Consider the following 26,755-nt stretch of genomic DNA (forward strand, 5'->3'; position numbering starts at 1 on the left):
CCTTTGTGCTACAGTACTAAATCTCTGAGATCGCCTCTGACACATCCCCTATTTTACAGATGTTACCCAAAGGCTTTTCTGGCACATTAAAACAAATGAATTTGCTCATATAAATGGAATCCATCAAAGTTGTAGCATTTAAATTGAAACTGGAACCAAATAATAAAAAAATTAAGGTTGCCTTCTCTGATTCTTTTGAAATAAAGAGTCCAGTTTCCGTACTTTCTAAAATTCACCTTTTATTGTGCCCCACACTGCACATAATGAAGTATTTATCTGAACCATACTGGCTCAATAGGCCAGTGTCTCACCGCCAAACTGTACCACAGAGTCTAGAGTAGTGTGTAAAAATAAAGCTACCCAGGCAGTAACTGGAAACCGCTTAGCATCCCTCTGCCACATCAATGAAAGAAGAAAACACTACTCAGCTTTTCTTTCCTGGAAATACAGGAATCATTGTTCTGTGGCACAATTACAAGACCTGCAGAGAAAATAGTCTACTTTATGATAGATACCAATATCCGCCCCCCGCTGTGTGTTTTATAACCAGTGCTATCACTCAGTTTATTTTATAGTCATGCGCATTATATGAGCATCATCATTCATCTGAACTACAGAATATGGATAACACTCACATTTTCCTCTTTGTTTCACAGTGCTCACAGATAGACCTCCGCCTATTATTCGCCAAGGCCCATCCAATCAGACCCTGGGGGTTGACAGTATGGCGCTACTGAAGTGTCAGGCTTCAGGAGATCCTATCCCCTCAATCAGCTGGCTGAAGGATGGGGTCAGTCTACTAGGAAAGGACCCCCGCATGTCGCTGCAGGAGCTGGGCAGTCTGCAGATCAAAAACATCAGGGTAAAAGATTTTAGTGTTAAAGTCACAGTTACTACTACTAACTGCTACTATGTGTTAAAAGTTTTGTGCTTTCTTTGTAGCAGAGCTTAAAACCAGCATTAACATAAAATGTTAATGCAGTTATTTGCAACCGCATGGTCATGTTTTCAAGACTCCAGGATACAAGGTTTTTCCAGTGGGCATACAAGAAGTACCAAACCCCCCTGTTTAACCTGCATGATTGTATCACTTAGTGGCATGGTAGCTCCATTTGAGTTCAGCTGTGAAGGGTTGGATGGAATCCAGCTGTGGTTCAGAATATATACACACACATTTATGCACACGCAAATGTATCAAGTAGATTAAATTTAGAAGAATCGCATCTCCCTTTCTGCACTCTGTGGCCTCAGTGGAATACCTATTACGCTTGACAAAACCGGTGACCACTGACATGTTATTTAATAAATGGAAGGAAGGCACAGGGACAGAAACCAACAAACAACCAAAGTTCCTAAGAGGGATGGAGAGACAAGCCAGCTGTCATCGGTCCAGGGGGTTCTTGCAGCCCATCCTAAATTAATTAGCCTGTCTTTGTTGTGGTCGGCAGGACAGTGGGGAAATAAGGAGGGGGAGTGGAAAAGTGATGGAAGGGTGGTGAGTAGAAAATGGAATTCATTAGGAAATTAGCGTCAGCACTTTGAGGCACTCACAAATGACACACGGTTTGTCCAGCGCAGGGCCTAGCCGGAGAAGTCCCCCCATCAGTTTCACTGTGTCAGCGATAGGAGGAAACACATATTCAGTCACTGCTGCTTTTAGGAGGGGGAACTAAAATGTCCCTTTCGCTAATAGTGTTATTAATGGAATCCTTACTACTGCTTATATTGTTTGCTGCTTGTTTTCATTTATATATATGTCTTTATTCCACTGTGTTCTAGCTTGCAGACTCTGGGATCTACACATGTGTGGCCACCAGCTCCAGTGGCGAAACCTCATGGAGTGCCTTCTTGGAAGTCAAAGGTAGGTCGAGGGAAGATGACATGATATTGACGTGATATTTGTTTTAACTTTACTGTTTATTGATGAAAATGGCTGTTTGTTGTATTCTTCACTGAAACTTTCAGAATCAGGTGGAGTGATTGTAATGAAGAACCATGATGATAATGAGCTTCCAGGCCCACCATCTAAACCTCAAGTTACCGATGTCACCAAGAACAGTGTGTCCCTGTCCTGGCAGCCTGGGCTGGCTGGAGCGTCTCCTGTTTCCTCCTATGTCATTGAAGCGTTCAGGTTTGTTTTACCACTCCCATTAAAGCGCCAGTCACTAGCTATCAGCTTTGGTATGCTATGGATTGCAGATATAACTTTATTTCTCTTGCACTGCAGTCAATCAGTGAGCAACAGTTGGCAAACAGTGGCAGACCACGTCAAAACCACCCAGTTCACTGTCAAAGGTCTCCGTCCGAACACCATCTACCTGTTCATGGTGCGAGCTGTGAACAGCCAGGGCCTGAGCGATCCAAGCCCCATGTCTGATCCTGTCAGAACACAAGGTACCTTACATAACACTAATATAAAGCAACTTCATTACATTCACTGCATGTATGCATAGGTTCTTCATAAGCCACAAGCTGAATTTGATTTTTGTTTCTAAGGATAGATTAAGGTCGCTGTGTTCCACTCCAAACTCTGGTACTTATCAGCCCATCTCAGCAGTCTGCAGTGAACAGTTATACTGACACTAACACTGCACAACTTTCAAGAGGTCAAATTTTTCATTGCAGTTCAGCTCATTAAGGCTGCACTTAAGCAATTATGTAAAATAGCCATGTCTACTTTTGGAAGGCCTAACAGAGTTAGTGCTATGCCTGCTATGTTAATCATCATAACAGAAGAAAATGACTGTCTCCAAACCCAAAGATGATTTGGTTACAGTACTGGACAGTCTGCAGTCAGATTGCATTGATATGATAACACCCTCCCACAAGCAATCCTTTGGCCGTGCTCTGTCAAATGTAAGCTAATACCATCCTAAAAAAGTGAATTTGATTTGCAGCCTATCTCTCTCATGGTGAGATGAAGACCTTCAGATGATATATAGAAGTGTTGATTGACAATAGCATGCACTGATGATAAAGTGATTTTTTACTACTTTTAACTGTGTTTGGCCTGTCTTGCTCCTTTGGTGTGTCCATGTTATTTATCACTGCGCTGGGTTGTGTAAATGAGGCATCTTTTTTTTAAATATAGGAAATGATATTTGTGGCTTTTTTTCCTCCAGTAAATAACTCAAAATGTGGCTCATTTCAGCCACACTCAGTATCTCATATGCTGGATTTTTTTTTATTGCTTATAACTTGAAACACATGCATGGGAGAAATGAGCTGGAACATAGTGTCATGTGTCCATTCATCTTCCATCCAGTATGTCTAAGGGGTCATATATTCAGAGTTCATTCAGTGATGTGGTTTTTCAGTCAGATCCCAGTAAGTGCAGACAAGTCGCACGTCTAAAGAACTTTGCAAACCCAACTCTGCTTTCTTTTCTTTAGATCAGAAAAGTGCTTAATACAAAATGGAATGAGGTCATTTTAATGCAGATGAAGTTGCTCCTTTTTAAATGAAGTCGTGATTACCAAGTGTACACGTCTTTGTTAAATCTGGCTTGTCTATTCATTCTTTCTTTTGTTATTCCACTTCTGATGGTGATGAATCAAGGTTTATTGTGTGGAGCTGAGTGAACAGAGTTTAAGAAGAGTAAGAAACATTTTACTCTCTTTGACTTTACTTTGGGACTTCTCCTTCTCATTTTTACTTTCTTGTTCTCTTGTAGATATAAGCCCTCCAGCTCAGGGTGTGGACCACAGGCACGTACAGAAGGAGCTCGGCGAGGTCATAGTTCGCTTGCACAATCCTGTTGTCCTGAGTCCCACAACCATTCAGGTCACATGGACAGTAAGTATAGCTTAGCATACTCAGACTTTAGCTGAGTATTTTCACTGCAAGAGCATATATTGTGATTCTTTGATTGTGCAAAATTGAGTCACAGTCAAGATAGTTGGCATTAAATATTCCTCTTTGAAGTCAGAAGGTGCTCCTTGAGGCTAGGATTTGTTTTATGCCAGGAAATTTTTGTCAGGTTATTCCCTAAGACTGCAGCTTTGAAATTGTAAATGGGAACTTAAAAGTAACTGAACATCAGATAGCTGTAAAATGGTTTTATTAACCACAGTAACATCAAAAGAGATGTCAGAGACATCTGGTTGTTCATCTATCTTCCATATGTCTTCAGCTGCTTCCTGCTTACATAAAGGACTACCGTACTCAGATAAAAGCAGATTGAAATTAATTTTTGTGTAATACAGTGTAGTAATCTGCAAACAGGAACCTTTGCATCCACTATATCCTATATGCACTTTCTGATGCTTCAAAATAAGAATAAACTTTTGGCCAAGTTTAGAACATTTTGCCAAATGTGAAACACTTTAAAAAAAAATTTATATCTGTTTAATAATAAGAACAGAAACACTACGGTGTTTAGACTGTATAATATGTACATGGTTATTTTGATTGTGGTCCTATAAATCCCTTGGTGGCAAAGGGAGTGCATTTTCAAATGATCCACATTAGCAGTTTTCCTGGTGACATCTTTATTGACCCCTGTGGACTTGTTCGCTAATTTAATGCTAAAGCATTGCTTTATGATTGCAGTGTACAGTCAACACAAAACACGGCTGCCTAATCAATCAGTGGCTGGGACCCTTTAAGTAAACAGAGTGGCCCCTTTCAGAAAGCTTTTATATTCCCAAATCATTCCATTAATAAAATTCGTGCACCAAGAACGGAATCCATTTTGCTGATTTACTCAAGCTACACTGGTGAAAAACAGCTGCTTAACATCCCACTTGAAAGCCCTGCTCACTTCTTCTTCTACTGTTAACAAGCCATTACAGTGAGTTATGCACCCGTTCCTCCTCTGCATAAATTCAGCTTTTTCTGTCTCGCTAAATGGTTCCAAGTTTTAGACGAAGGACCCGTTGTGGATTTCAGGGGGCTACTACAATTGCTGTCTCTCCATCTTTTCTATGGGACATATCTCCTGTTACCATCTCTATTGTGTATCCTCCTTATTTCCCCAGGGTGTATGTATTTGTTGCTGCATGAAATTCTTATATTCATACCACGTCCTAAATATAGTAGGACTTGCTTTATGGTGCCACTATTTAGCATTTATAATACACATGAGACATTCCTATGTCCTTCATGGAATGCCTTTTTAATGTTGGGGGGACCACTTTGTGGTAGGATCTATGGTATGAGATGATGTCAGTGTTAATTCAGAAAAGTGTAGAAGTGCTGGTCATAAAAGCCTCTAAAGTGTTATACATGCAGCCCTGTAAGAATTGCAGAAAAACATCAATGCATATTATCTATCAAATGTCCCAAAGTAGCATCCATTAATCTCCTCTGCACAGTTCTCTTTGAAATAAAAAATAACTAAATGAAAATAATGCCTTCTTTTACCTCTTTAGGTGGATCGTCAGTCCCAGTTCATCCAGGGTTACAGAGTTCTTTACAGACAGACATCGGGACTGCCATCACCAGGACCATGGCAGACCCAGGATGTGAACGTCCCCTCAGAGAGAAGTGTGATCCTCTCTGGTCTCAAGAAAGGCATAGTTTATGAGATCAAGGTCCGGCCTTATTTCAATGAGTTTCAGGGCATGGACAGTGAATCCAGGACTGCAAGGACCACCGAGGAAGGTAAGTGGAAGAACTTGCTGATTATATGTATATTACTGTATGTCAGGAGCAATAAAATCAAACTGTGGCGCAGCCACTCAAATGATGAGTGACACGATCACATAGGCTGCTTCCGTGCCAGTTTTTGCTGCAATATCATTGGTGCCCCTCTTTAAAACTAAGAACTGTATTTTGTTTAAACATGCTTCCAGGATATGCTCATCTTTTTGACCTTCCAGCTGTTTTGTTTTTTTTGATTGGTGGTGTTAGTGCCAACCTTCGTCTAATCCATCACCCAGCAGCCACAGATCTGAGCTGTGATTGGGCACAGCTCACACTTCCTCCTGTGAAGATGATCTGTCACCTAAAGCTTGATTCATACAGGCTCTGACAAGGCCACAGAGCAATGCGGTGCTATATTATAAACAGGCGCACAGACAGATATGTATTTCGATCAAGTTTATTGTAGTGAACTAAAACTGAGCGACCAAAGTGAAGCTAAGTGTAAAACTGCTTTTGTTTTAGTGCCTACTACAAACTACATTACAATTAATTACACATTTTTTTAAAAACCTGCAATAACACTGTTTTGCTTTGATATAAACCTGAACACAAATACAACCACCAACCTTGTTTCAACCTTTTAACCATATAACTTTATACCTACAGCAGCACAAAAAGACAAATGCAGACGCTTAATACTGGAGGCGAAGACTGTCTTTCCACTGCATATTCAGGCTGCATGGACAGGAGACAGTTCACATCCTGTTGGGATGACAGGCCCATTTATTTTCCCTTTCTCAGAGGGACCATATCTCCTGTGGTCAGCTAGTGCATTCACTGCAGCAGTCGAACTGCCATCAAGTTACAGCTGTCGCCAACACACACTCTGGCACAAACACACACATACCTTAAAGTCACACATGCCAAGGTACATCTCCCTAAGGTTTCCTAAATCCACATGTCACAGCTATTACCAATGCTGATAATATTCCCTATCTGCATCCAGGTCCTGCACAATCTCAACAACTTTCTGCCATAACTCTGCTGCTGCGCTTGGTCAGAGTTAATGCACTGTCAAACACAGGGCTCTAGGCTCTTCAGAGTCCCTGGGACTACTGAGAAAATGTGGCTAGACAGATAGAGAAATCCGGTTCAGAGTGTGATTAAAACTTAGGTTGTTATTAGCACAATTAAAGAATCCCCAGAGTACGTCCAGGCAGATTCAGGGTTATAGTATGCTCAGCGCGCCAGTGCTGTGTCCATCTTTTTGGTCTCCCTTTGCCTTTTTCACACGTCCTCTCACTCTCCATCTGGACAGCCATATCATGGCTGATAAATGAACTCTGACTGCCATCTGATTCCCACTGCATAATTGTCTAAGAAGTCACCACAGAGGATCATGTTTTATGCAGAGTAATTCTTATTTAAGGAGAAGGGAAATCAGTAATGTTTGTATAAATGTTCATTTCTAGACTAATGATCTACAATACATTGATCTCTAGGGAGATCCCACTCCCAGTCTTTTCAATAGCTATTGGCTCCTTTTTTGTATGGATGACATGTTTGTATTCCTTCATCATCCAGCACAGCATGCCATGTGCATGCGAGACAGAGGGTCACATTCCTGCCTGCCATACATCACTCTGCTAATGGCTCTATTAGCGCAGCCTCTGAGGCCTCTAATGAAAAATGTGTATTGTTTAGCACAAATATGCATGATAATAAGCTGCTAAATCATTCATAACATTAACTTTGAACGACATTGCTTCTGATGACTGCCATGCACAAATCCAGCACTTCGTCACCTGAATGTAATTCGGTGTTGGAGAGCCCAGAGCTTGATGGTTGATCAGATGCTCCCTTGGAAGATTGTTTCTAATCTGGCTAAGGTGTTGGGTTCATCATTGGACCCATTCATCTTCTACCATGCCAGGGCCTTCTGGCTCTCTGGGGGTTGGTGTGGCCAATTGCACTGAGGGATGAGCACAGATTTACAGGGTGACACGTGCCATTTTGGATGGAGGTGAGGTGAGAGAGCGGCAGCACAGGAGTAATTGACCTGTCAGTATTCTGCTGTGGTGCTGCACCCCTGCCAGCCACTGTGGAAATGAGAAAACATTATTTTTAAAACGTTATTTCCAGTTGGGCCAACTGTTATTTATTTTTCCTTTTACCCCTTGTGGGGTCAGAAGATTGTTGCCATCAGAATAACAACAGAGGTTTATGAAAGCTTGGACCTGTCTTGTTTCTATCCACTCCCAGGCTGCCTGTGGATTGTGCAGATTCCACTTAGATGGGCATCACCCCTCTGATCCTCACCTACTGGCTTTAGTTTCATCTCGCTGATCGATGGAATCAGTCAATATGTTTACTGAGACTTTGTTTCCTTTTCCTAAAATTTATTTTTTTCACATTTCCTTCTTGTCTGCACTTCATCCTATAAGCTCATTGACCCGTGTGCCACCCTGGTCAATGCTAGAGTCTTAGTGTGACTGAGAGTGCTTGCCTGACTATGCCAGGCCATTATTCTACAAATCAATACCAGTATTTTCTGTGCAAACCTACCAAGCTGGAGACAAGGATGATATATTAAATCAATGTGATGTATTAAAGACAGGTTATAGCAGTATCGGATGTGCTCTACTTTTTATGTAAATCCCCCTCTAATGAAAGATCATGGCAAGCTTCGGTCACCTGGGTTGTCCTTATAGAATATCATGGCGAACAAAAATCTGTGTCTGGTATGTGCATCCTTGTTTCTGTTTTGATTCTCTTTGCCATAACTGATGGATAGTGTATTTGACTTTTGACATCGATATTTGCACCTCTTCTTTCAGCTCCCAGTGCCCCTCCTCAGCAGGTAACAGTTCTGACCGTTGGAAACCAGAACAGCACTTCCATAAGCATCTCCTGGGACCCCCCGCCACCTGATCACCAGAACGGCATCATCCAAGAGTACAAGGTTGGTCCCAGCACGTCAGCATGGATTCTCATTTAAGTCACACAAAGCGAAAGGCATCACTTATTTTTGTCCTTTCCGTTTCAGATCTGGTGTCTTGGGAATGAGACGCGTTTCCATGTTAATAAGACAGTGGATGCAGCCATACGCTCTGTAGTGGTGGGTGGGCTGCAGGTAGGAGTAGTGTACCATGTGGAAGTGGCTGCCAGCACAAGTGCAGGGGTTGGAGTGAAGAGTGAACCCCAGCCTATTATTATTGGTAAGACTGACTTATAGACATCAAATTTCCCTTTCTTTTTTTAATCCTTAGTGAATGATATTCGGGTATCGAATAATATTGTTGCAATAAAATTGTATTTCAGCATTAGTGTTTAATCTCGGGAATTGAGCAAATATCATTACTTTTTGTCATGAAAGTCTAGGAATTACCAAATGGATGATATTGTTAAAATATTTTGATATGTGGTCTGACTGGATATGATTTATGTGGAGCTATGGCAGATTGTGCCTGATTTGACCCATAACTGATGGCTTGGCCCGCAGCATGCTCTTATTTCCCCAGCGTCACTCACATAATCCATCTCTGAGAGCAGAGCCGTGAGCTTACAGTTATGATATGTTGTGTTTGCCTGTCTGTGGACGTGCAAATAGTTGTGTTCATGTGGTTGGTAATGTAAAGAACACGAGCATTTGAGCATCTTTGCACGTGCATATGCAGACATATGTGTGTTGTTATCCTTACAAGTGTACATTTTTTTTCCTGTCACTGTATGGGAATGTTAATAGCGTGCGGTTTGCACTTTTCCTACCATGCTGCAAGAGATATCGTCAAGCACACTGGTCAGGCTGCAATTGGAGATCAATACAGACCAGGGTCCTCTCATCTCATTTCACAGTGTGTTTTATCAGCTGTGGAGGGAATTGGGGGCTAAACTAAGCAAACAACCTGCTCACCTGGGGATTTGTTATAAGCTTTTAAGCTTTGTCTTTTTCAGTCTGTAAAATATATTTTACTGCACATCCTTTAGATCGACAGTATGTCCTGCTTCTCTGGTCAATACCTCAGCTGAAATGTAACAGACACACTTTCTTTCAGCTTAATCTAGCTAACCTTTATGTTTCTGTTGGTGTGGGGGAAAAGTGAAATATTTCTAAGCTTGTCAGTATTTGTGCATTAACCTTCACCTTGAAAAATCAAATGATACAAAAAGGCATAAATCTTTATGTTTTTTCTCAGTAACTATTCAGCCAGCATTATATAAGTGCCGCCTTTGTGTTCCTGCACAAACAGGTAAAGAGTTCCGGGACGTGATTATACATGGAAACCGGAACAACAGCATCACAGAGCAGATCACAGATGTGGTGAAACAACCTGCTTTTATCGCCGGTATTGGGGGGGCCTGCTGGGTCATCCTCATGGGCTTCAGCATCTGGCTGTACTGGAGAAGGAAGAAGAGAAAGGGTCTGAGCAACTATGCAGGTTAGATTGATCACAGTTTCACGCATTCTGGTGCCTTAACACACTCTTCTAACTTTAAAGTGATTTTCTTCCTCTTTCAAAGCAGGAGTATTTTACCACGACTACACTATCGTTCTTCAGTTTTAATGAGTGCAGTCTTGATGAAATATATCAGAACGCTGCGATGAGATTGAGATGGCTACTGTGTTAAAGCGCAAAAGGAAGACAGATGTCAGCATGAAACATTTCCAGAGGGTCACAGTTTTTGACAAATCCACCCACTGTGTTGGTTATTAGCCCAGGGTGATGGAGCTGAGTGGGCAGGCTGGACTCTCTGCTGGTCACTGAAGCTTGGGTTTGTCCAGTTCTCCTCCCACACACTGACCCTGACATCTTACTGAGAGACCCCCCTGTCAATACTAGCAACCACCAAGTCCACATAATCTGCCAGGAGTACAAGATTTAATTAGAGAACAGAAAATGGTAATGAGCTGACAATTTAGTGTCGTATTCTCTGAGTGTTCTCGCGTTATTTCTTTCCTTTTAAATAAGTCTAAATCCTTATGATGTTTTCTGATCAAGTCAAGAAGTGCTACGATATGCTGACTTGGTTAATTTACTCTTCATTTCTGTTTGTTACATTTGTATGTGTGTGTGTGTGCGTGTCTGTTTTATTTTGTTTATGCCACCCTCTTTACACCTCTGTGGCCTCTGAGCTGGCTGCTTTCTGGCTGTCGCTCTGCACACTGGGTGACGTTGTGGTCTCCCATTCTCTGACCCTCAGCACCTCTCAGCTTGACCCAGTTCCTTGTGTGCAGATACCCCCCTAAAGCGCTGCTTACCTCTGCAGGCTTTTAACACACAACTTCTCTGTCTTCTTGTTTTGCAGTTCAGTCCTTCACCTTCACCCCTGCAGGTACTGTTCATTTGTCCCGTCTCCTCCCCCCACCTAAGTACAGCTTCATCTCCTGCCCGCTTCTAGTGCATATGTTTGAACTGTCACACTTACGGTCATGGCTAATGCAAATTGAAACCTCATGCTGGTGAACGCAATGTGTGCCATCAGAGAATCAAAAATAGAAGCGAAAAAACATTTCAGTTTGTTATTGGCCATGATCTGGGCCCTGCAAACTTAAACTCTTTTTTTCCTGCTCAAACCACAACTTTATTCCATGTCGTGTTGTATTTGTGTGTATTTCTATTGAAGCTGTCCGTTTCTGAATGGCGAGTCATTCTGATTTGTGTAGCTTTGTTTGTGGCATTTTTGTGGGGTACGGTTAGACTGTCCATTTCCTTTCTCCTTAAACAAACCCTCTTTGTTTTCTCTTTTTTCGATTTCCGAGCATCTGCTTTCCTTTGATGTCATCTAGTCAGCTGGGTGCCGTTTCCTTTCTGAGTTTTGTGTTCCTTATTTGTGACGATTCCTCTACTACTGTGACAACACATGTTTGCCTTCCTTGAGTGGCATTACATTCTTAATGGGCCAATTTCGTGAGTGTATGTTATCATCTTCCTTTTAGCTAATTCAGCTTAAGAGGAGTCCAAAGTGTATAAATGATTCATCTGAATAAGAAAAGGGAGAGAAGAGTAGCGGTTGGAAGTTTTAAATATTTAAAATATTCTAAAAAATTAATCCTTAAAAAAACTTCAGTAAAACTACAGTTTTTTTCCTTCACTAATTAATTACTTTTGTGAAGTATCACAGCATCCCTTGCAGGACATTTGCTTGGAAAAACTTGGAAAACACTCCTTAGAGATGCTAAAGAGAGAGCAGGTTTTTTCACAAAGAGTGTTGAGTAACAAGAGCAAACAAGGGCAAACACAGCATAAATTGGAGTGCTATATTTTGAATGGGAGTCAAAGTGGTGCTGAAGAGTCTTACAGTGCTCTTGTCTGCATTGACAATTAGTTGATGTGTTGAGCGTGTCCAGTCTCAACCCTCTAAAGCTGTCTCCACAGGAGTGGTAAATCACAACTATGTTAAGGCACGCGGCCAGCAAAAATTAGATTTGATGGAATTTTTATATGCTGATTATGCCACTCCCACCCCCACCTCCACCCACGATCGGTGCTTATTAAAGGGGATTAATCTGTATTCATATTGGGGGGGGAAAAAGTGCTTATCTTGAAGACGGAGGCGAGAAGCACAGCCCTGCCGCCATGTCACTCTGGCTAACATAAAAGTATTCCACAGCAGCCCAGAAATGTGCCCGAGTACAGATAGGGACTTCAGAGGCCTTCCCCGCTGCACAGCCTCCCCCTCACACCCGCCTGTCAGTCCTCACTCAAACAACTGAGTATTCTTTAATGCAAGTTTGGTGGTGGGGAACAAAGAGAAGCGGCTTTGGATTTCACTGAATAAAGACTGCGGTTTCTGTCTTGAGCTCTCTGAGATCTATTTTATTCTAGCAGACTTGCAATGTTGGCTCTATCTGGGTAAAACAAAGTATTTTAATTCCACCTGCTGGTGTTCACTTGCTTAAACCCTAATGTAGTAAATAAACGTTCAACTCTCCAACATGCATGCTTGACAGAATTTAAATTGTCTCGCTCTCATTTGAAAGCCTGGAATTGTGGTTACGAGAGTAAAAATTGGATTAAGTAAGCTTAGGTAATGTTGGTGATACATTAAAGTGTAGCAGTCTCTCTAATCTATTGTGGGAGTTTCCTCTGTCTGTCTTCTGTTACTACGTCACCCACAGAAAAGCCCCCTCTTTTGCCCATGCCTAGGCTTGTTGTGGAACCGACTTGAATGAAACAGAAAAAAAGGGGGAATGTTCAGCCTTCTTCTCTCTTTAATCTCCATCTGTGGAACAAATGAGCCAAATTACTAACAGCTTTCCTTTGCTCTCTTAAGTAAACCAGCTCTCTTATTTCCCCCCCTTTTCATTCCCCCCCCCCTCATTGGTACGAGGTGGTTTCCAAAACTCTTGCTGCTTTTCTGTGTTTCCTGTGATCCATTGAAGTTCTTACATGCTTAGAACTCTCACTGCTGCTTTGCCATCACAACAGAGATGAAATGGATCCTTCACAGTCGGCTCTCACTTTCGGCCACGCAGTTTTACCAGCCTCCGACTAAGAGCGGCCCTTGTTATCTGTAGATCGCTGTAATGAAACAGGCCACATGCATACCTTCTGGGGAGCCCTGCCAGCCAAAAAGCATCAGCAACTCAGCCTCTACGCTTGTAGATAGAAAACTCTGTGTGATTAATGAAGCCTCTGCCATTTCTAATCTTTCTTTTTTTTGGTTTGAGATTTAATCACAAATCTGATAATAACACAGCAGCAAAATAAAAAAAAATGAAATGAGTTTTCCCTCTCATCAGGCATCTTGTCCTTGAGGAACACATGACGTCTCCACTTATGCAAAGCAAAGCAATATGCAGTCCTCTTCATAGCCGTTAAAAAAAGAGAACGACATTGGATGCAGACGGACATCTGCACCCCTTTGTGAATCCATCAACTATCATGTCGTGCATGAAAAAAATGAATACATTGCTATTGAAGCACAAGAGCAAAATGGGCAATGCTAAAAAGACAATATTTCTTTCTTCTTATGGAAACAAACCCTGGTTTGCTTTATGTTATACCTGAAAAACTTAATATCTGGTATTTTTTTCCCTTTTTCTTTCTTCTCTTTAGTGACATTCCAGAGAGTTGATGGGGGGCTGATGAGCAATGGAAGGTGAGTATCGCATGAAAGTGAATCTCACACCCATTCTACACATTTGTGCGCAGTCTCATCTAAAACGAGTAAAAAAAAATCCTTTACTTTATAATTATTTACTTCCCTATGTCATTGGCTTTACTCAGCCTTTCCTCCATAGTTATGCATGAAGTCCTCAGCAAGCTGCTTTTGATCCCAGCACTTCTAAATGTCTAATAGATTGATTGATAACCGATACCTGTTGTGTGCCTACCATGCAAACACGCATAGAAATATACATTTCAACCACATCTCCATTCATGCATCGGTAGATGAACTCATAAATCTCCTCAGCGGAATTAACAGAAACAATTTAAGCATAGAGTGCTTTTATTTTGTCATTTATCTTCCGCTGCTGGCTATAGGCAACCCCGAAGCCCTCTGGAGTGATAAATTTGCCTGTCACCTTGCGTGGGCGGCTGGGATCTGAGCACATGTAATAATGTAAAAATAATTACCCAGGGGAGAGGTGTGTGGAGGTACCCCTTATGCACCCCCATACAGCCTGCTCCATTTCACTCTGTGTTAGAGGGGCTATGGTGACTAGGGCACATCTCAATGACACCAGTTACAGAGCCTTTGTAGGTATTCAAGAGACTCCCTGGAGAATCCCAGGCTTCTGTCTATCTACTGCTTATCACACCTGACTAGGTAGAATCTCCAGATCTCAAACACTCAGTGAGAGTCTGCAACTAAATTTGACCCTGAGTGTATCTGGGCGTTTGGGAACGTGTCTGCTCTGCAGTCTATTTGCAACAATTTGTTTTTTAATATTTATGCTCTTTTTTTTCTCCAAATTTTCCCATTTTCTGTGCATACAACTGGATGCTACTGTGGACAATTTTGTTTGTATTGTTCTGTCAGCTGCCAGCAATCTCTTAATGAATTAGCCACGCCACTTGCCATGCCGTTTCTCATCTACTTTCTGCTGAAGTGTTTTTCCTTCAATTTTCCACATAAGTGGTTCTGATTCTCACTCCAGCGAATGGGATTTGAAATGTCTGTATTTTTGCTGCTTTATATTTGTCATATTTTTAGTCAGAAGCAGTGACTTCCATAATTTTCACAACACTGGGATGCAATCTGGAGCCCTAGCACAAGCCTCTGATCCATTAGTCACTCTATTGTCATCAAATCCCAGATGTTGCTACTTCCCCATCTGCCCTGAGAGTGAAAATGTGGAACAGAATATCTTGGGGAAAAAGTGTTCATGTGTTGCCTGAGATGTTTATTGCATTAATTAGACAATAGCAAATTAAACCACGTCTGTTTCTAGTTTCTCATTGGCTCCTGCCAAATTGCTCTGACTGAACAATTACACTTAATCGATCACAAAATAAATGATTCATGGAAGATGAATAGGCTGCAGATTGGTAGACCTGGACCATTTGACTTTGGCTGCTCAGCTGAAATTGATAAAAGCTGATAAGGGTTCATTTCTTATCCCCCTGCCAATAAGGAGATGGTAATTAGAAGGTAGTAATAACTTCCTATCTCGGCGCTGATCAATATTTTAGCACAGCAGATTTACTCCGATCGGCAGGGAGCATGGGATGAGCACCGCAGTGAACAGGTTTCACTGACACTGTTGCTATGGAGATTCCTTTACATCCCAGAATACTAAATGACAACATGTTCTCTCAGAGTTAATCTAGAAAGTAATCTGTGTTTCCCCTTGTGCTAAGTGTTAGCTAATGTCTAGACTTTTAATCCAAGTTCTATTCACTTGTCTGTGGGACCATAAACGCTTGATTTATGAAGTTGCTTTGGAATTAATCTCTCTCACTTGGCTTATTTATGGGAAGCTCCGTGTCAGGCATCTTAGGCAGTATTTATGGTTTCCTTCCTCCTCATCACAAGTAACTGAAATATCTAACAAGAAGAAGAAATGCTCCAAATCAAATTTCTTCTGCCAAGGTTGCTATCCATTCTAGGATAGGCATGGATTAAGAGTTAGGTGTCAACTTTTCATTAAACGTATGACCCTGTGTCTGTCCTCCAGCCCTTCTCCATTACCCCACCATTGGAATACACACATGCACACACAAACACATATAGCGAGTCCGTGGCAGAAATCAGTCTTATTCTAATTATCCTTAGAAGAAATGCTGCTTTGTGATGAATACAAGGACGATGCAGCCATTTCCTCTGTCAGCTCCTTGTCTTTCAAATGGTCTTCCTCAAGTGGGCTGGGGGAGGACATGCTGGAGCACAAGCCTATAGCTGCATGCATTTCTGTGCTATTGCTGGAGTCAACAAAATGAACAATGTCTCTTCTTTTTCAGCTGTTTGTAGTTTTGCCCCAAAACAGGTGAAAAATAAGGTTAGAGAAAGAGAGTGTGGCGAGAGAAAATAATGGCAATGGAGTAACAAGACAGCCAGAAACAGAGGTAGAAGGACGAGATGGCTTGGAAGATGTATTACCCTATAAAAGTGCATGTGTCTGATGCACAGCCATCAATTTGAATGACTTGTCTCCCCCGAGGGCCTGTTTTGGCATTCAGGAACCACAACGAGGGCTCTTAGCTTGCCAGGGCTGCAGTTCATTTGGACTCCCCCCACTGTGGAATCGGTGTCTCCTCATTAGAACTTGTGGCTTAGGAGAGAGTGACTGCAGCAATGCCATTACCTGCCCTTGTCCTCAGGGCCTGACTCCCTGAGAGCCAACACATCACCCCTCTGGAGCTAAGGCAAAAAAAATCCCATCAGGCAGCTTGACTGGTAACTACTGTGTTACACAGCTTCTCAGAGTGCACACATATCTGCAGTCTGCTGCTAACTGAGGGGTCTGCAGTATACGCTAAATATACCGGCTGAGGATCATTTGTCTAACGAGGTACACTAGTGATTACGCAGTTAGAAATTTTGTTTTGCATTTTAATCAGCTTCACAAGTGGCAAGTGGTGTGGCAGTGAATTGAAAACAAAGGCATTTAACGGCATCTTTCATTCTCATTTTACTCCATCTGTGTTCCTCATGGTAACGAGCCTTAGACGTGATTGTACAGTAAAGTGGCCCTAATGGCCTCCCAGCAGTCACCCATGACAGGTTAAAGTCGTGATGACTGCTTTTATAGCTCTTACACCTCAAGAGGGACACAACACCTGTTAAATGGACCTGCCCTCTCCCTTAGACAGACATCCCACAAGCCGGTTCCAGGACCGAGGTCTCACTCCCTATCAAATAAGATTTAGACTGTCTGGACGTCACCACAAGGGGTTGATGGGAAAACACAGCAGAAGGGGCAAGATATTAATGAATTAGGAAATATATACATGTGGGTGTCAGCATGTACTGCTGCACTTTTATGCAAAGCGCAAATGCATGCATTAGTCTGCCCACGGTGTGCTTTTGCATTAATAACTCAGAAAATGTGACAAAGGCTCAGCAGGAACAGAAATTAAAGGGCCTGGAGGAATTCCAACTTTGCGGGAGAAGAAATGTATCTATATAGCGTTTCCCCCCCATACTGAAGACTTGTTTCATCAGCTTCAGAGGTTTATGGAAAACTTATCTCCCACAAACACACATGCGTGTGGACAGTAACATTTGTTTTAATTTTTTTGATGTCTTCACAACTTCTTGCTGTTGATTGCTGTCATATTTTCTGTATGTGTGTGTTCCAGTAACATAATAAAGAATTAAACAGGGTATAATGTGTAATTGGGGATAATCTTGTATGAAAAAAAAACAAAACAAAACAAACCTTTTGTAGTAATATAGTTTTATGGCCTGTATCTAATCTGTTGTTTGATCCTTTGTTTCCGCTTAGCCGCCCAGGCTTGCTAAATGCCAGTGATCCAGGCTACCCCTGGTTAGCAGACTCTTGGCCAGCAACCAGCCTGCCTGTCAACAGCAGCTCCGGGGGACCAAATGACCTGAGTAACTTTGGTCGAGGAGGTGAGCGCCCCGGTGCTTTCCCACTTGCTTTGAGAAAAAAGACCATGAGAGATGAAAGATGAGTGCTCTGCCTTCCTCGCTGTGACGCACATATATGCATTCAGGATGTATACATGCATGTACATTACATTTGTGTCTGGATATATATTTATCACACCAGAGGACAGCTACAGCATTAACAGCAGGGGCTTCACTGTCACCACGCTGAGTGATGGCATATAGTCCAGCCTGGTGTCAAAGCCCATACCTCAGAGCAAGCGAATGAGAGAGGAGAGACGGGCAGAGGAGCAGGGGGTGGATGGCTGTTTGAAAGGATGGTGTTGAGCAGCCAGTCGTGAAGGACAGGCACAGCTTGACTGGCGCAGATGCGGACACTTCCGCCATGGCTTTACATCATCTCCCCTTCACTGGGCATGCAAACCATGCACTACGGAGAGAGAAGCTGCCTGCTCTCCTCCTAGCTCTCCCTCTTTGACTCTGTTAGTACACACACATGCAGAGCAGCAACATTATGCCTAATGTGTAGGAACACATAGGGAACCTAGTGAGATATCCAGAAGATATGTGGAAGGAGAACAGGAATGTCATAATGCTACAGTAGAATTTATTTTCAACAAATATATTTGTTAAAATGTGCAACTGATGGCAAGATATACCATAGATATTGCAACATTTTTGCTTTTTTTCCATTTTCTTTTGTCAGTAATGCAGAGCTACAGGTGAGGTGGGCATTTTTTAAAAGGAAGCCTTTCATGTAATCTCTCCATACTCTTACCCAGATCTCCCCACTGGACAAGGGGATAAGACGGGCACCATGCTCTCGGACGGAGCCATCTACAGCAGTATAGACTTTACCACAAAAACCAACTACAACAGCCCTGGCCAAACATCCCAGGCCACTCCCTATGCTACCACTCAGATTCTCCACTCCAGCAGCATCCATGAGCTGGCTGTGGACCTGCCTGAGGCCCAGTGGAAGGCCTCGTTGCAGGCCAAGCAGGAGATGGCCAACCTGGGCTACTCCCTGCCCGACAAAAACTCCTGCAACAACAGTAAGTTGCAAAAGTAAATGCAGTCTGTAGGGATTTGTGTGTATGTGGGAGGCTCACCAAGGTTTTTTTTGTTTGTTTGTTTGTGTTGGGGTTTTTTTTATAGAGTATGATAATATGTCAGCCAGAGCTATTGTTCCAGTGACATTAAACTGAAAGCCAGATTACAAGCCACAGGTTTACAGTTGTAACAAGACAGCCTGTTGGTATTGAAACTTTTCCCTCAAAAGTCGTGGAGGTCTTTGTTGCGCCACTGTGGTGGGAAGAGGTTGTCTTAAAAAGAGCGGTTTCTACCTCAGCAGACATCATCTTGGTTTTTCTCCAAGGCTGAATAAACATCTCACAAAGGAATACTGCACTTAAGCGATCCATCTATTTACCCGCTGAGTTTTCTTGACGGTACCGCAGCTCCTTCAGTTTCAAAGTAATTGGCAATCCATTTTAGCTTGACTAATATTTAAGAAAATAATCCAAATTAATTGGATTTGATGCAGGATTTTTCAAGGCCGAATGGAGTTTGATAGTTTAAACGTAATGAGAGTTCTTTGGCCTTATTCTAATACGTATTTATGATCTGGTGATTTTCCAACAGTCTAAAATAGATTAATTATAGTTTTTACACATTGCAGTGACTCTTTCAAAATGTTTTGTAATTCTCCCTGAAATTATTTCAAGAAGTATGCTCAAACATGATTATGTGTGATTATACCTCTCTGAAGCAGGACAAATAGTGAAAAAAAATCTCTACCACTGAGTCATTCATCAGTATTGTGAAAGCTTAGCTTGGTGTTTATCAAATCAACAACAAATCAGATTGGTCTGTTGCATACGAATCAAATAGTGTTAAATAATTCAGCTTTTTGAACATATGAGTCCTGATTTTATCCTGCTTGCTTGATGCTCTAACTGCATGTTTGCATGTGCTTGTGCTAACTGCCAATCACCTGATGCCACTGTGATTTTTGCCCTTTAACCCCCACTGTAGCCCTCCTATTCATTCCTGACTACCGATTGGCCGAAGGATTGTCTAATAGAATACCACACAACCAATCACAAGATTTCAGCACCACCAGCTCTCACAACAGCTCAGAGCGAAGCGGCAGTCTCTCAGGTTGGTTTACGCAGCAGAGAATTAAGCAGACTGGGACACGCTGCTCCCCAGCCAACTTTATGATCGACTGATGTCTTAATTGCTTTATTTATTTGTTATTTGCATGTACAAACTTTATATCCAAAACATTCTTAATAACACAATTCCCTCACCATCACCAGTGATACTTGGCTCACACAGCTCTCCCTGCTTCTAATTGATCACATATGAATGGTATGGTGTTATTTTTGTTATGTGGGGTTCTGAGCGCAACTACTGCTGAATGTAAAGATGGATGTGAGTTGAAAAGTCTTTCAAAGCATAATGAAATAGGAAACTTAAGTCAAAAGAAAGAACAGCAATATAATCAACTGACAAATTATGGCTGCAATTGCTAAGGCTGGGTTCATGCCATTACTGCTGGTCTTTGGGAAGGCTTTGTCTCTCACTGTGTGAGTGAGCAGACGGGAGTAGGGGCAGAGGGAGTCTTTCAGACAGAGTGGACTATATACACACACAGACACCATTAGAGATGCTTGGCTGGGTAAAGTGGCAAAAATACCTCCCTTTTTCCCTCTTCCTCTAATGGTGGCCAACTACACTAAAACCCATGTTCAGAGAATTACAGTGTCATTTATAGGACACCAGGGCATCCCTCTGACTGTCTCCCTTCCACTCTCCTCTTTTATCTAGTTTCAAGCCACTGCTTTAACTGGTCTCTAATTCAATGCTGAGGCACACTGTGGGTTGAAGAGAAGGATGTGAAATGGTCATGCCTTACAGGCAAATTCCTCCTATAGAACCACAGGTGACTTATGTCCCTGTTTGGGCTTGCCACATAGTAGTATAATTTAATAAGATGAAAAGAAGTAATTAAACGCATAAATTTCTGCTTACACTAAACAAACAGATTGTGCAAATATGCTTTAAAGCAACATTTTGCAATCATTTCGGGAAATATATCTAGACGTAGATGAGAAGATTGATGCAAAGTAATAAAATCCACACAGCAATTAGTCACTCATTAAACCACAACCTGTTGTTCTTTTTCAGTTTTTCAACCTATTAAAGAAATGGAAAATATTGTGTCAAATAATTAACTTTCCATATGCTAATAGACAGATTTTCTCATATATTCAGAGCTTTCTTTACTCTAGGCAAGCTATTGTCTCCTGGCATATGTTTACAGTTACGGTAGACAGATTTAGATAATCTGTTTACCTAATCTCAGCAAATATTTGCATATTAATGCGCAGTCTGTGGGCAAGGGGCAAGAAGCTTTCTGGTTTCCACTTGAAGTCTGTTTGTATTCTGTGACCAATATGTCCTCATTTGAGAAGGAAGTACAAAAAAGAAAAAGAGTGCATTCCCCAAAACATAATTTTAAACCATCAGCTCCTATGTAAACCGTGTTTTTTCTTTATCAGCTTTTTAATGGTATCTAAATTAGTAAACGATGGCCAGCAGTTTGAACAGGAAGACTTGGCTAAGATATCCACTGGCTAGACCAGAAGTCCTGAAAGAGCAGAGGTTAAGTCTGAAGACAATAGCAGACAGATATCCAAATCATTTCTACTTCTATCCGATGACTTGAAAGTAAATACAAATAATTAAATCATTAAGAATTAAGTCAAAAAGACGGCAGAGGTGTAACTATATGTGGATTATTTAAAACAAAAATGTTTTAAGAATTCTCCTCATTAAGAATCTTTCAGTTATTTTTAAATAGATGTCTCTTTTTTAATATTGTCTAGTATATACCCAATATAATGTGCAGTGAAATAATTATGCTTACTGATATTAATGATGCTTTAAAAGTGAATTGATCAATAACAGATATTCTGTGAGGTGAAACTTAATGATATTTTGAACCAGCACATGCTAAGCTTTGATTCAGACTTCAACCAAAGTAAACTCAACATATGAGGGGAGGGGGGCTGCTGGAGTTTCTGTGCTTTGCTCTCTCTCTAAGGACATGGAAGGAATAATGAATGTCAGGTCTGAAGGAGGAGAGAGCGGGATAAAAAGAAACCGAAATAGAGCAGCTTTCATGACAGCATGGATCTCCACTGGGACATGAAGCTGCTCATTAAAACCTTTCTTAGTGTAGGGGAGAGGAGGTAACTGGTGTTTTCTGTAGTAGTTAGAGACCCCAAAGACACCTTGCTCTCTTCCTACACTCTCACCCATCCTGTGAAGCTGCAAAGTCTGTGATTATGTGAAGTTCATGGTTGTGCGTTACCTGTTGTGCTCCTGAACTCTCTGTTGTTGCATCTCCATTCATTATGTAACATGTTGCCTTATTTCTTTTTAACCTAAACTAAATATGATGATACAAGACTTTCAGTTATATATTTTCCCCACTCATGAGTTGTATTTGGCTGTATAGTCTTTCTCAAGTCTCTCTGTGGCTTTTCCTCTCAGCACTAAGGCACCCAATGAAAACAAAGCAAGCTCAAGGCTATGCAGCCCTACAGTTATAGAATGGGAGTGCCCAAACCCTGGGTATAAATACCCAAAGCTCCATCTATATTTAGTATCACTTCCCCTTTGAAGAGAGGCCCAGTTTTGTCAGAGGAGATGAGTGCGCTGTGTAATTCTTGTATAGCTCCTAGCCACAGCTTCTCTCTATATTTTTCATATTTGGGTTGAGCTGTTGCAATTCCAGCGCCAGACCATCCTTCCCTGGAAGAGGCTCATTTACAATATTGATGGCTGGTCTTGTGTAGAGGGACTAAGGATGACTGAACAATCACGTCAGCTCACCATTTATTGGTAAAAGTCAAGCGTTGCCCAGAGGTACGATTAGGAAACCCAATTACTTTCAGACTATACTTACACTGTGCTGCCACCTGCCTTGGGCTTACAGTTGTTTCTTTTATTACTTCCATTCTTTATTAATCTTATTCTGACACTTCTTCCATATTCTCATTTTTAATTTGTTCTCTCTAGTGCCAGTATTATTACTTGTTTTGGGTTTGTTTGTTTTTAACCATGCTCACCTTTCATTAAAGTGTTTTTGTCATTCTTGCAGGTAAGTCTTAATAGCAGAAAAATCTATACTTTTTGGATTAAAAACAAACTGCCCACTGTTTCTGATTTTCATGCTGTCTGGTATTCATAAAAAGAGATGGTCAAGATGTACTCTATTGCTTCTGTAAATGTCTTTTGATGACAGATATTTTTTTACCATGTCTGAGCCAAGTTACTTCATTACATTACGTTAGCGTGCGTGATGTTACATTGCATAAAATGCCATACTGGCAGCTTTTTGGGCCAGTGGAAAAAGTGATTACAGGCCTTTGGCAGCAAAGGCTAACCAACAGATGACAAAAACAAATGCGTTTAGCAGAGATTCCCAAAAATAGCTTTCAGTATTGGTGGTGATGTCAGGCTGAGGTTATTTTATGGATTGCAAGGTGTTTACTTGTAGGAAGAGCCTGACATAATCCACAGAAGATTCCAGTCCCCTCGCCCATGCACAATCTGACATTCAAATACTAATATTAATTCCCACATATTGGTTGTGTGCTACAGGGTTGTAAAACTCAGACATATGCATGGTGAACCTTCAGATGAAAAGACATTAAAATGTTCTTTTCTCAGAATAATACAAAGTAATACTAACCACCAATAATGTTATAAAAAACATATTTACTGTGACTATTAAGTATATTTTTATTTTCATTTATTTAAAAATTGAAGCAAATTTAATATGCATGATGGGGTAAATGTGCAGAAGACCTTTAACCACAGTATAATGCAGTTTAGTATCTGCTATAATCTCAATATCATACACGTGGAATTATCATGTTTCTTAAAAGGTGTCTGCAAAACCTGAAAAAGTAGGATTCATGGCAGAGCTGTTGAATTGCCCCTAATGAAGTGGTAGATATAAGATACATTACATATAAATAAAAAATTATTATAGAAACTAGATTAAAAAAAATATTCAAATAGCCATAAAAAAAACAGGAAATCTTTTTCCAGGATATATTTTTGGTGGTTTTGTTTTTAAGATTTGAAGTCAAATATCTTTTAAAGAAAAAAAAAAAAACAAATAAAGGTTTCTTCCAAAGTGACCAAATCATATAAAACTTGGTATTGAACTGGCTGGCAGATTTATAAAGATGGATGGGACCAGGTAGAATCTGGTGTTGGAGGGATATGAGTGGAAATAGATGGGGTTAGCGGCTCTCCGGTGTAATAAAAGAAATGAAAGTAGTAATAGACTCTCAGTGAATTCCATTAGGGACACATCGACACTACACAAGCCATTCATTATGATGATGCTGTGAAGTGAGATATTTCATTGTGGAACCCAATGCCCGGTGTGAAAGGGGACGCTGAGGGATGGGTGGAGCACAAAGGTCTGCCTCAGCCTCGTTTACTGCAGTTCTCTTCTGTTTCTATGGAGATTTGAGGCTTTTCAGCCAATCAATCAATGAAAGCATGCTTTTCATCAGGCAACCTTGAGGTTTTCTATGGAAGCGCTGATAGGCAGGAGCGCATTGAAATCTTGTGTTTGAAAATGTGTACGACTTTGCAAGGCTGTGTTGAAACAGTCCAAATGGATTTGTAAACCAAGTAGTGTGTTTAGAATAATTTGAGTTTATTTATAATAGACATTTGTCAGATGGCAAATGCTCTCCCAGTTGTTTATTCGTTTTTAATTGGTTATTGTATACAGTGTCGTTTTCATACAGTTTCATACTGTGTCTCATCTTTTCTAGGTGGAAAGGGAGGAAAGAAGAAGAAAACAAAGGCTGGCTCTAAACCTACTAAAGCCAATGGGTCCAATTGGGCCAACGTTCCCCTGCCCCCTCCTCCTGTTCACCCTCTCCCTGGTACTGAGATGGACCATTATCCCAATGATCACCACGACGGGGGAGGGTATGTCTGCTAATATAAAAAAATACACACAAATTATTCCATCTTGAATGGATAATGAAAAACCATTTAAATGCATAGAAACAACATACACACTTTACAGCTCAGTTTTCAGTAGAAAATGAAGCGCGACACAAGTTTTATTTTAACCAAACGATCAGATACAAAATCTTTCAAACTGCTCTCCTTTTTTGTATTTGTCATTATTTTTCATTAACTTTTACAGCCCATTTGACCCAATTATGTTGTTTTCTGGATCACCTCCCATTTCACACTGGGCCTCCTGTTTTTTGGAGCAACCAAATGTAATACGTCATTCTATTTTAGTCTACTAATCCTGTCTATACCCAGACAATTAAGACATTACAACGTTTAAATTATTTTTTGAAAGTCAGCTCAAATACAAGTCATGCTGTCAAGAATTTGTTTAAAAATATTGTGTCCACTGTCATTGAAAATCTGTTGTAGCCAAGTTAAGGCTTTTAGGAAAAATTTAGGAGGCTAAGAAGCCATACACAGAAGCTTTGTAACTGGCAATTCTGATATTGAAGAGAAGAAGCATGAGCTCATGTGGAAGCGCAAGAGGGAGAAAAATAAACCTGTTCCAAGTAATATTTTGTGTGTTTTGTGGGCAGCTAGCTACACACAAAATAAAAATGGCAGTACAAAAGAAATGATCACAGAAAGCAAAACGATATAGATGATGTCCAACAACTTCTTGTATAAGCAACACACTAAATCTGGTTGCATTCTGCATTAATGTCATCTGACTGTACCTCACTGAGTTTATTGACTTAGTACTGCAAATCTGACGAGAAGCAAAGAATCAATGTGTGTATAGTCTCTACAGGCAGCACACGTGCTCTTTTGCACAGGGCTCTTACACAAAAACCCACATACAGATGGGTGCCAATCAAACTATCTGCTGACCCGTTTTTCTATCTATAAAATAAATGAAAATAAAACATGTCTGTCTTTGTGAGTTTGTAGACATACGGGTAGCTTTGGCTTAATCTCGCTGATGAATTCCATAGTGGGGAAAAAACCCCTCCTAATAGTCCTGTTTTATAAAGATAGATTTATGTTATCCACACACACTGAGGCTGAAGTTGATATAAAAAGCTGGATTCTTATAAATGATTAATGCCGTACCAGACATCTGATATTTTTTGTTTAATTTTCATTTAATGTAATGGTGCAGTGGTTTGCACTGTTGCCTCACAGCCTTTCTTTGTAGAGGTTGCCTGTTGCCTTGTTTTTGCGTTAGTTTCCTCTTGAATCAAGCTTCCAGCCACGGTCCAAAGAGATAGTTGTTAGGTTAATTGGGGATTCTACATTAGCTGTGGGGGTGAATGTGATAGTTTACCTGGTAAACATGGATGGAAATGGATTTTGTGTGGTAAATGCAGTAAATCAACACTGTACTTTAAGTGTGAACTAACAGTAACTTGTGTAAGTGATTGTGAGAGTGTCTCTCTTTGGTCCAGTTGGCACCATGTCCTCTTACTCCCATTTCCAATCTGGGAGAGTCATCTGCTTTAATAGGCTATCTGGCAAATGAAGAGTCTCATGCACTGTAAATCTGAGGCTGCTCTTAATGGCAGCAGATTAAAACAGTTATGTCCTATGGAGTGTGCCCTGACAAATTTCTATAATGAACACCTTCTTTATGGCTAGTATTATTTCAGCATGTATAAGCACAGCTATGAGGAATTGAAGCTTGACACCAACTGTAATTCTAATCAGGACTGTTGTATAACAAATTGCTGTCCAATGAAAGTTGGAGAAGGTCACAAAACTGTGTTAGCACATATCAGTTTCTTTTGACATATATTTTTTTATGCTATCTACTTTTCTCAATCGTCTTTTACTTGCAGACACTGACAATATCACACATCTACAGTAATGCCATTACTATGTCTGTCCATACTTTCCAGTTTGATTTCTATAAAACATGCATAGCTTTAAAATCAGCAAGCTGTGCTAAATTAAATTAGTAGATTATCATTTTCGGTTGTGGTGATTAAACCTCCAAGCTCCTTATTTTTTAAGTCCATCAAATGCTTCTGGTATTTTCAGATAAACTCATTGGTTGATAATTGGGAAAATACTAAAT

At 40.8% G+C, this 26,755-nt stretch overlaps 1 protein-coding gene across 11 annotated transcripts in view; it reads left to right on the forward strand.

Moving 5' to 3' along the window:
• Positions 1 to 26,755, forward strand: part of robo2 (roundabout, axon guidance receptor, homolog 2 (Drosophila)) — a 260,488-nt gene that overhangs the window by 222,826 nt on the left and 10,907 nt on the right. For 6 of the 11 annotated variants that reach the window (XM_026191416.1, XM_026191419.1, XM_026191417.1 and 3 more), the window contains 15 exons: positions 657 to 862; positions 1,780 to 1,861; positions 1,966 to 2,131; positions 2,228 to 2,394; positions 3,674 to 3,795; positions 5,373 to 5,604; positions 8,424 to 8,548; positions 8,633 to 8,804; positions 9,837 to 10,025; positions 10,894 to 10,920; positions 13,647 to 13,689; positions 17,483 to 17,610; positions 18,390 to 18,662; positions 19,645 to 19,770; positions 24,483 to 24,642. In XM_026191416.1, coding sequence (XP_026047201.1) covers positions 657 to 862; positions 1,780 to 1,861; positions 1,966 to 2,131; positions 2,228 to 2,394; positions 3,674 to 3,795; positions 5,373 to 5,604; positions 8,424 to 8,548; positions 8,633 to 8,804; positions 9,837 to 10,025; positions 10,894 to 10,920; positions 13,647 to 13,689; positions 17,483 to 17,610; positions 18,390 to 18,662; positions 19,645 to 19,770; positions 24,483 to 24,642 — 2,218 coding nt within the window. The remainder of the gene's footprint in view (positions 1 to 656; positions 863 to 1,779; positions 1,862 to 1,965; positions 2,132 to 2,227; positions 2,395 to 3,673; positions 3,796 to 5,372; positions 5,605 to 8,423; positions 8,549 to 8,632; positions 8,805 to 9,836; positions 10,026 to 10,893; positions 10,921 to 13,646; positions 13,690 to 17,482; positions 17,611 to 18,389; positions 18,663 to 19,644; positions 19,771 to 24,482; positions 24,643 to 26,755) is intronic. The other 5 variants (XM_026191418.1, XM_026191420.1, XM_026191426.1 and 2 more) reach the window with 3 other exon arrangements.

The sequence above is a fragment of the Astatotilapia calliptera genome, chromosome 14, assembly GCF_900246225.1.
Source record: "Astatotilapia calliptera chromosome 14, fAstCal1.2, whole genome shotgun sequence".
NCBI lineage: Eukaryota > Metazoa > Chordata > Actinopteri > Cichliformes > Cichlidae > Astatotilapia > Astatotilapia calliptera.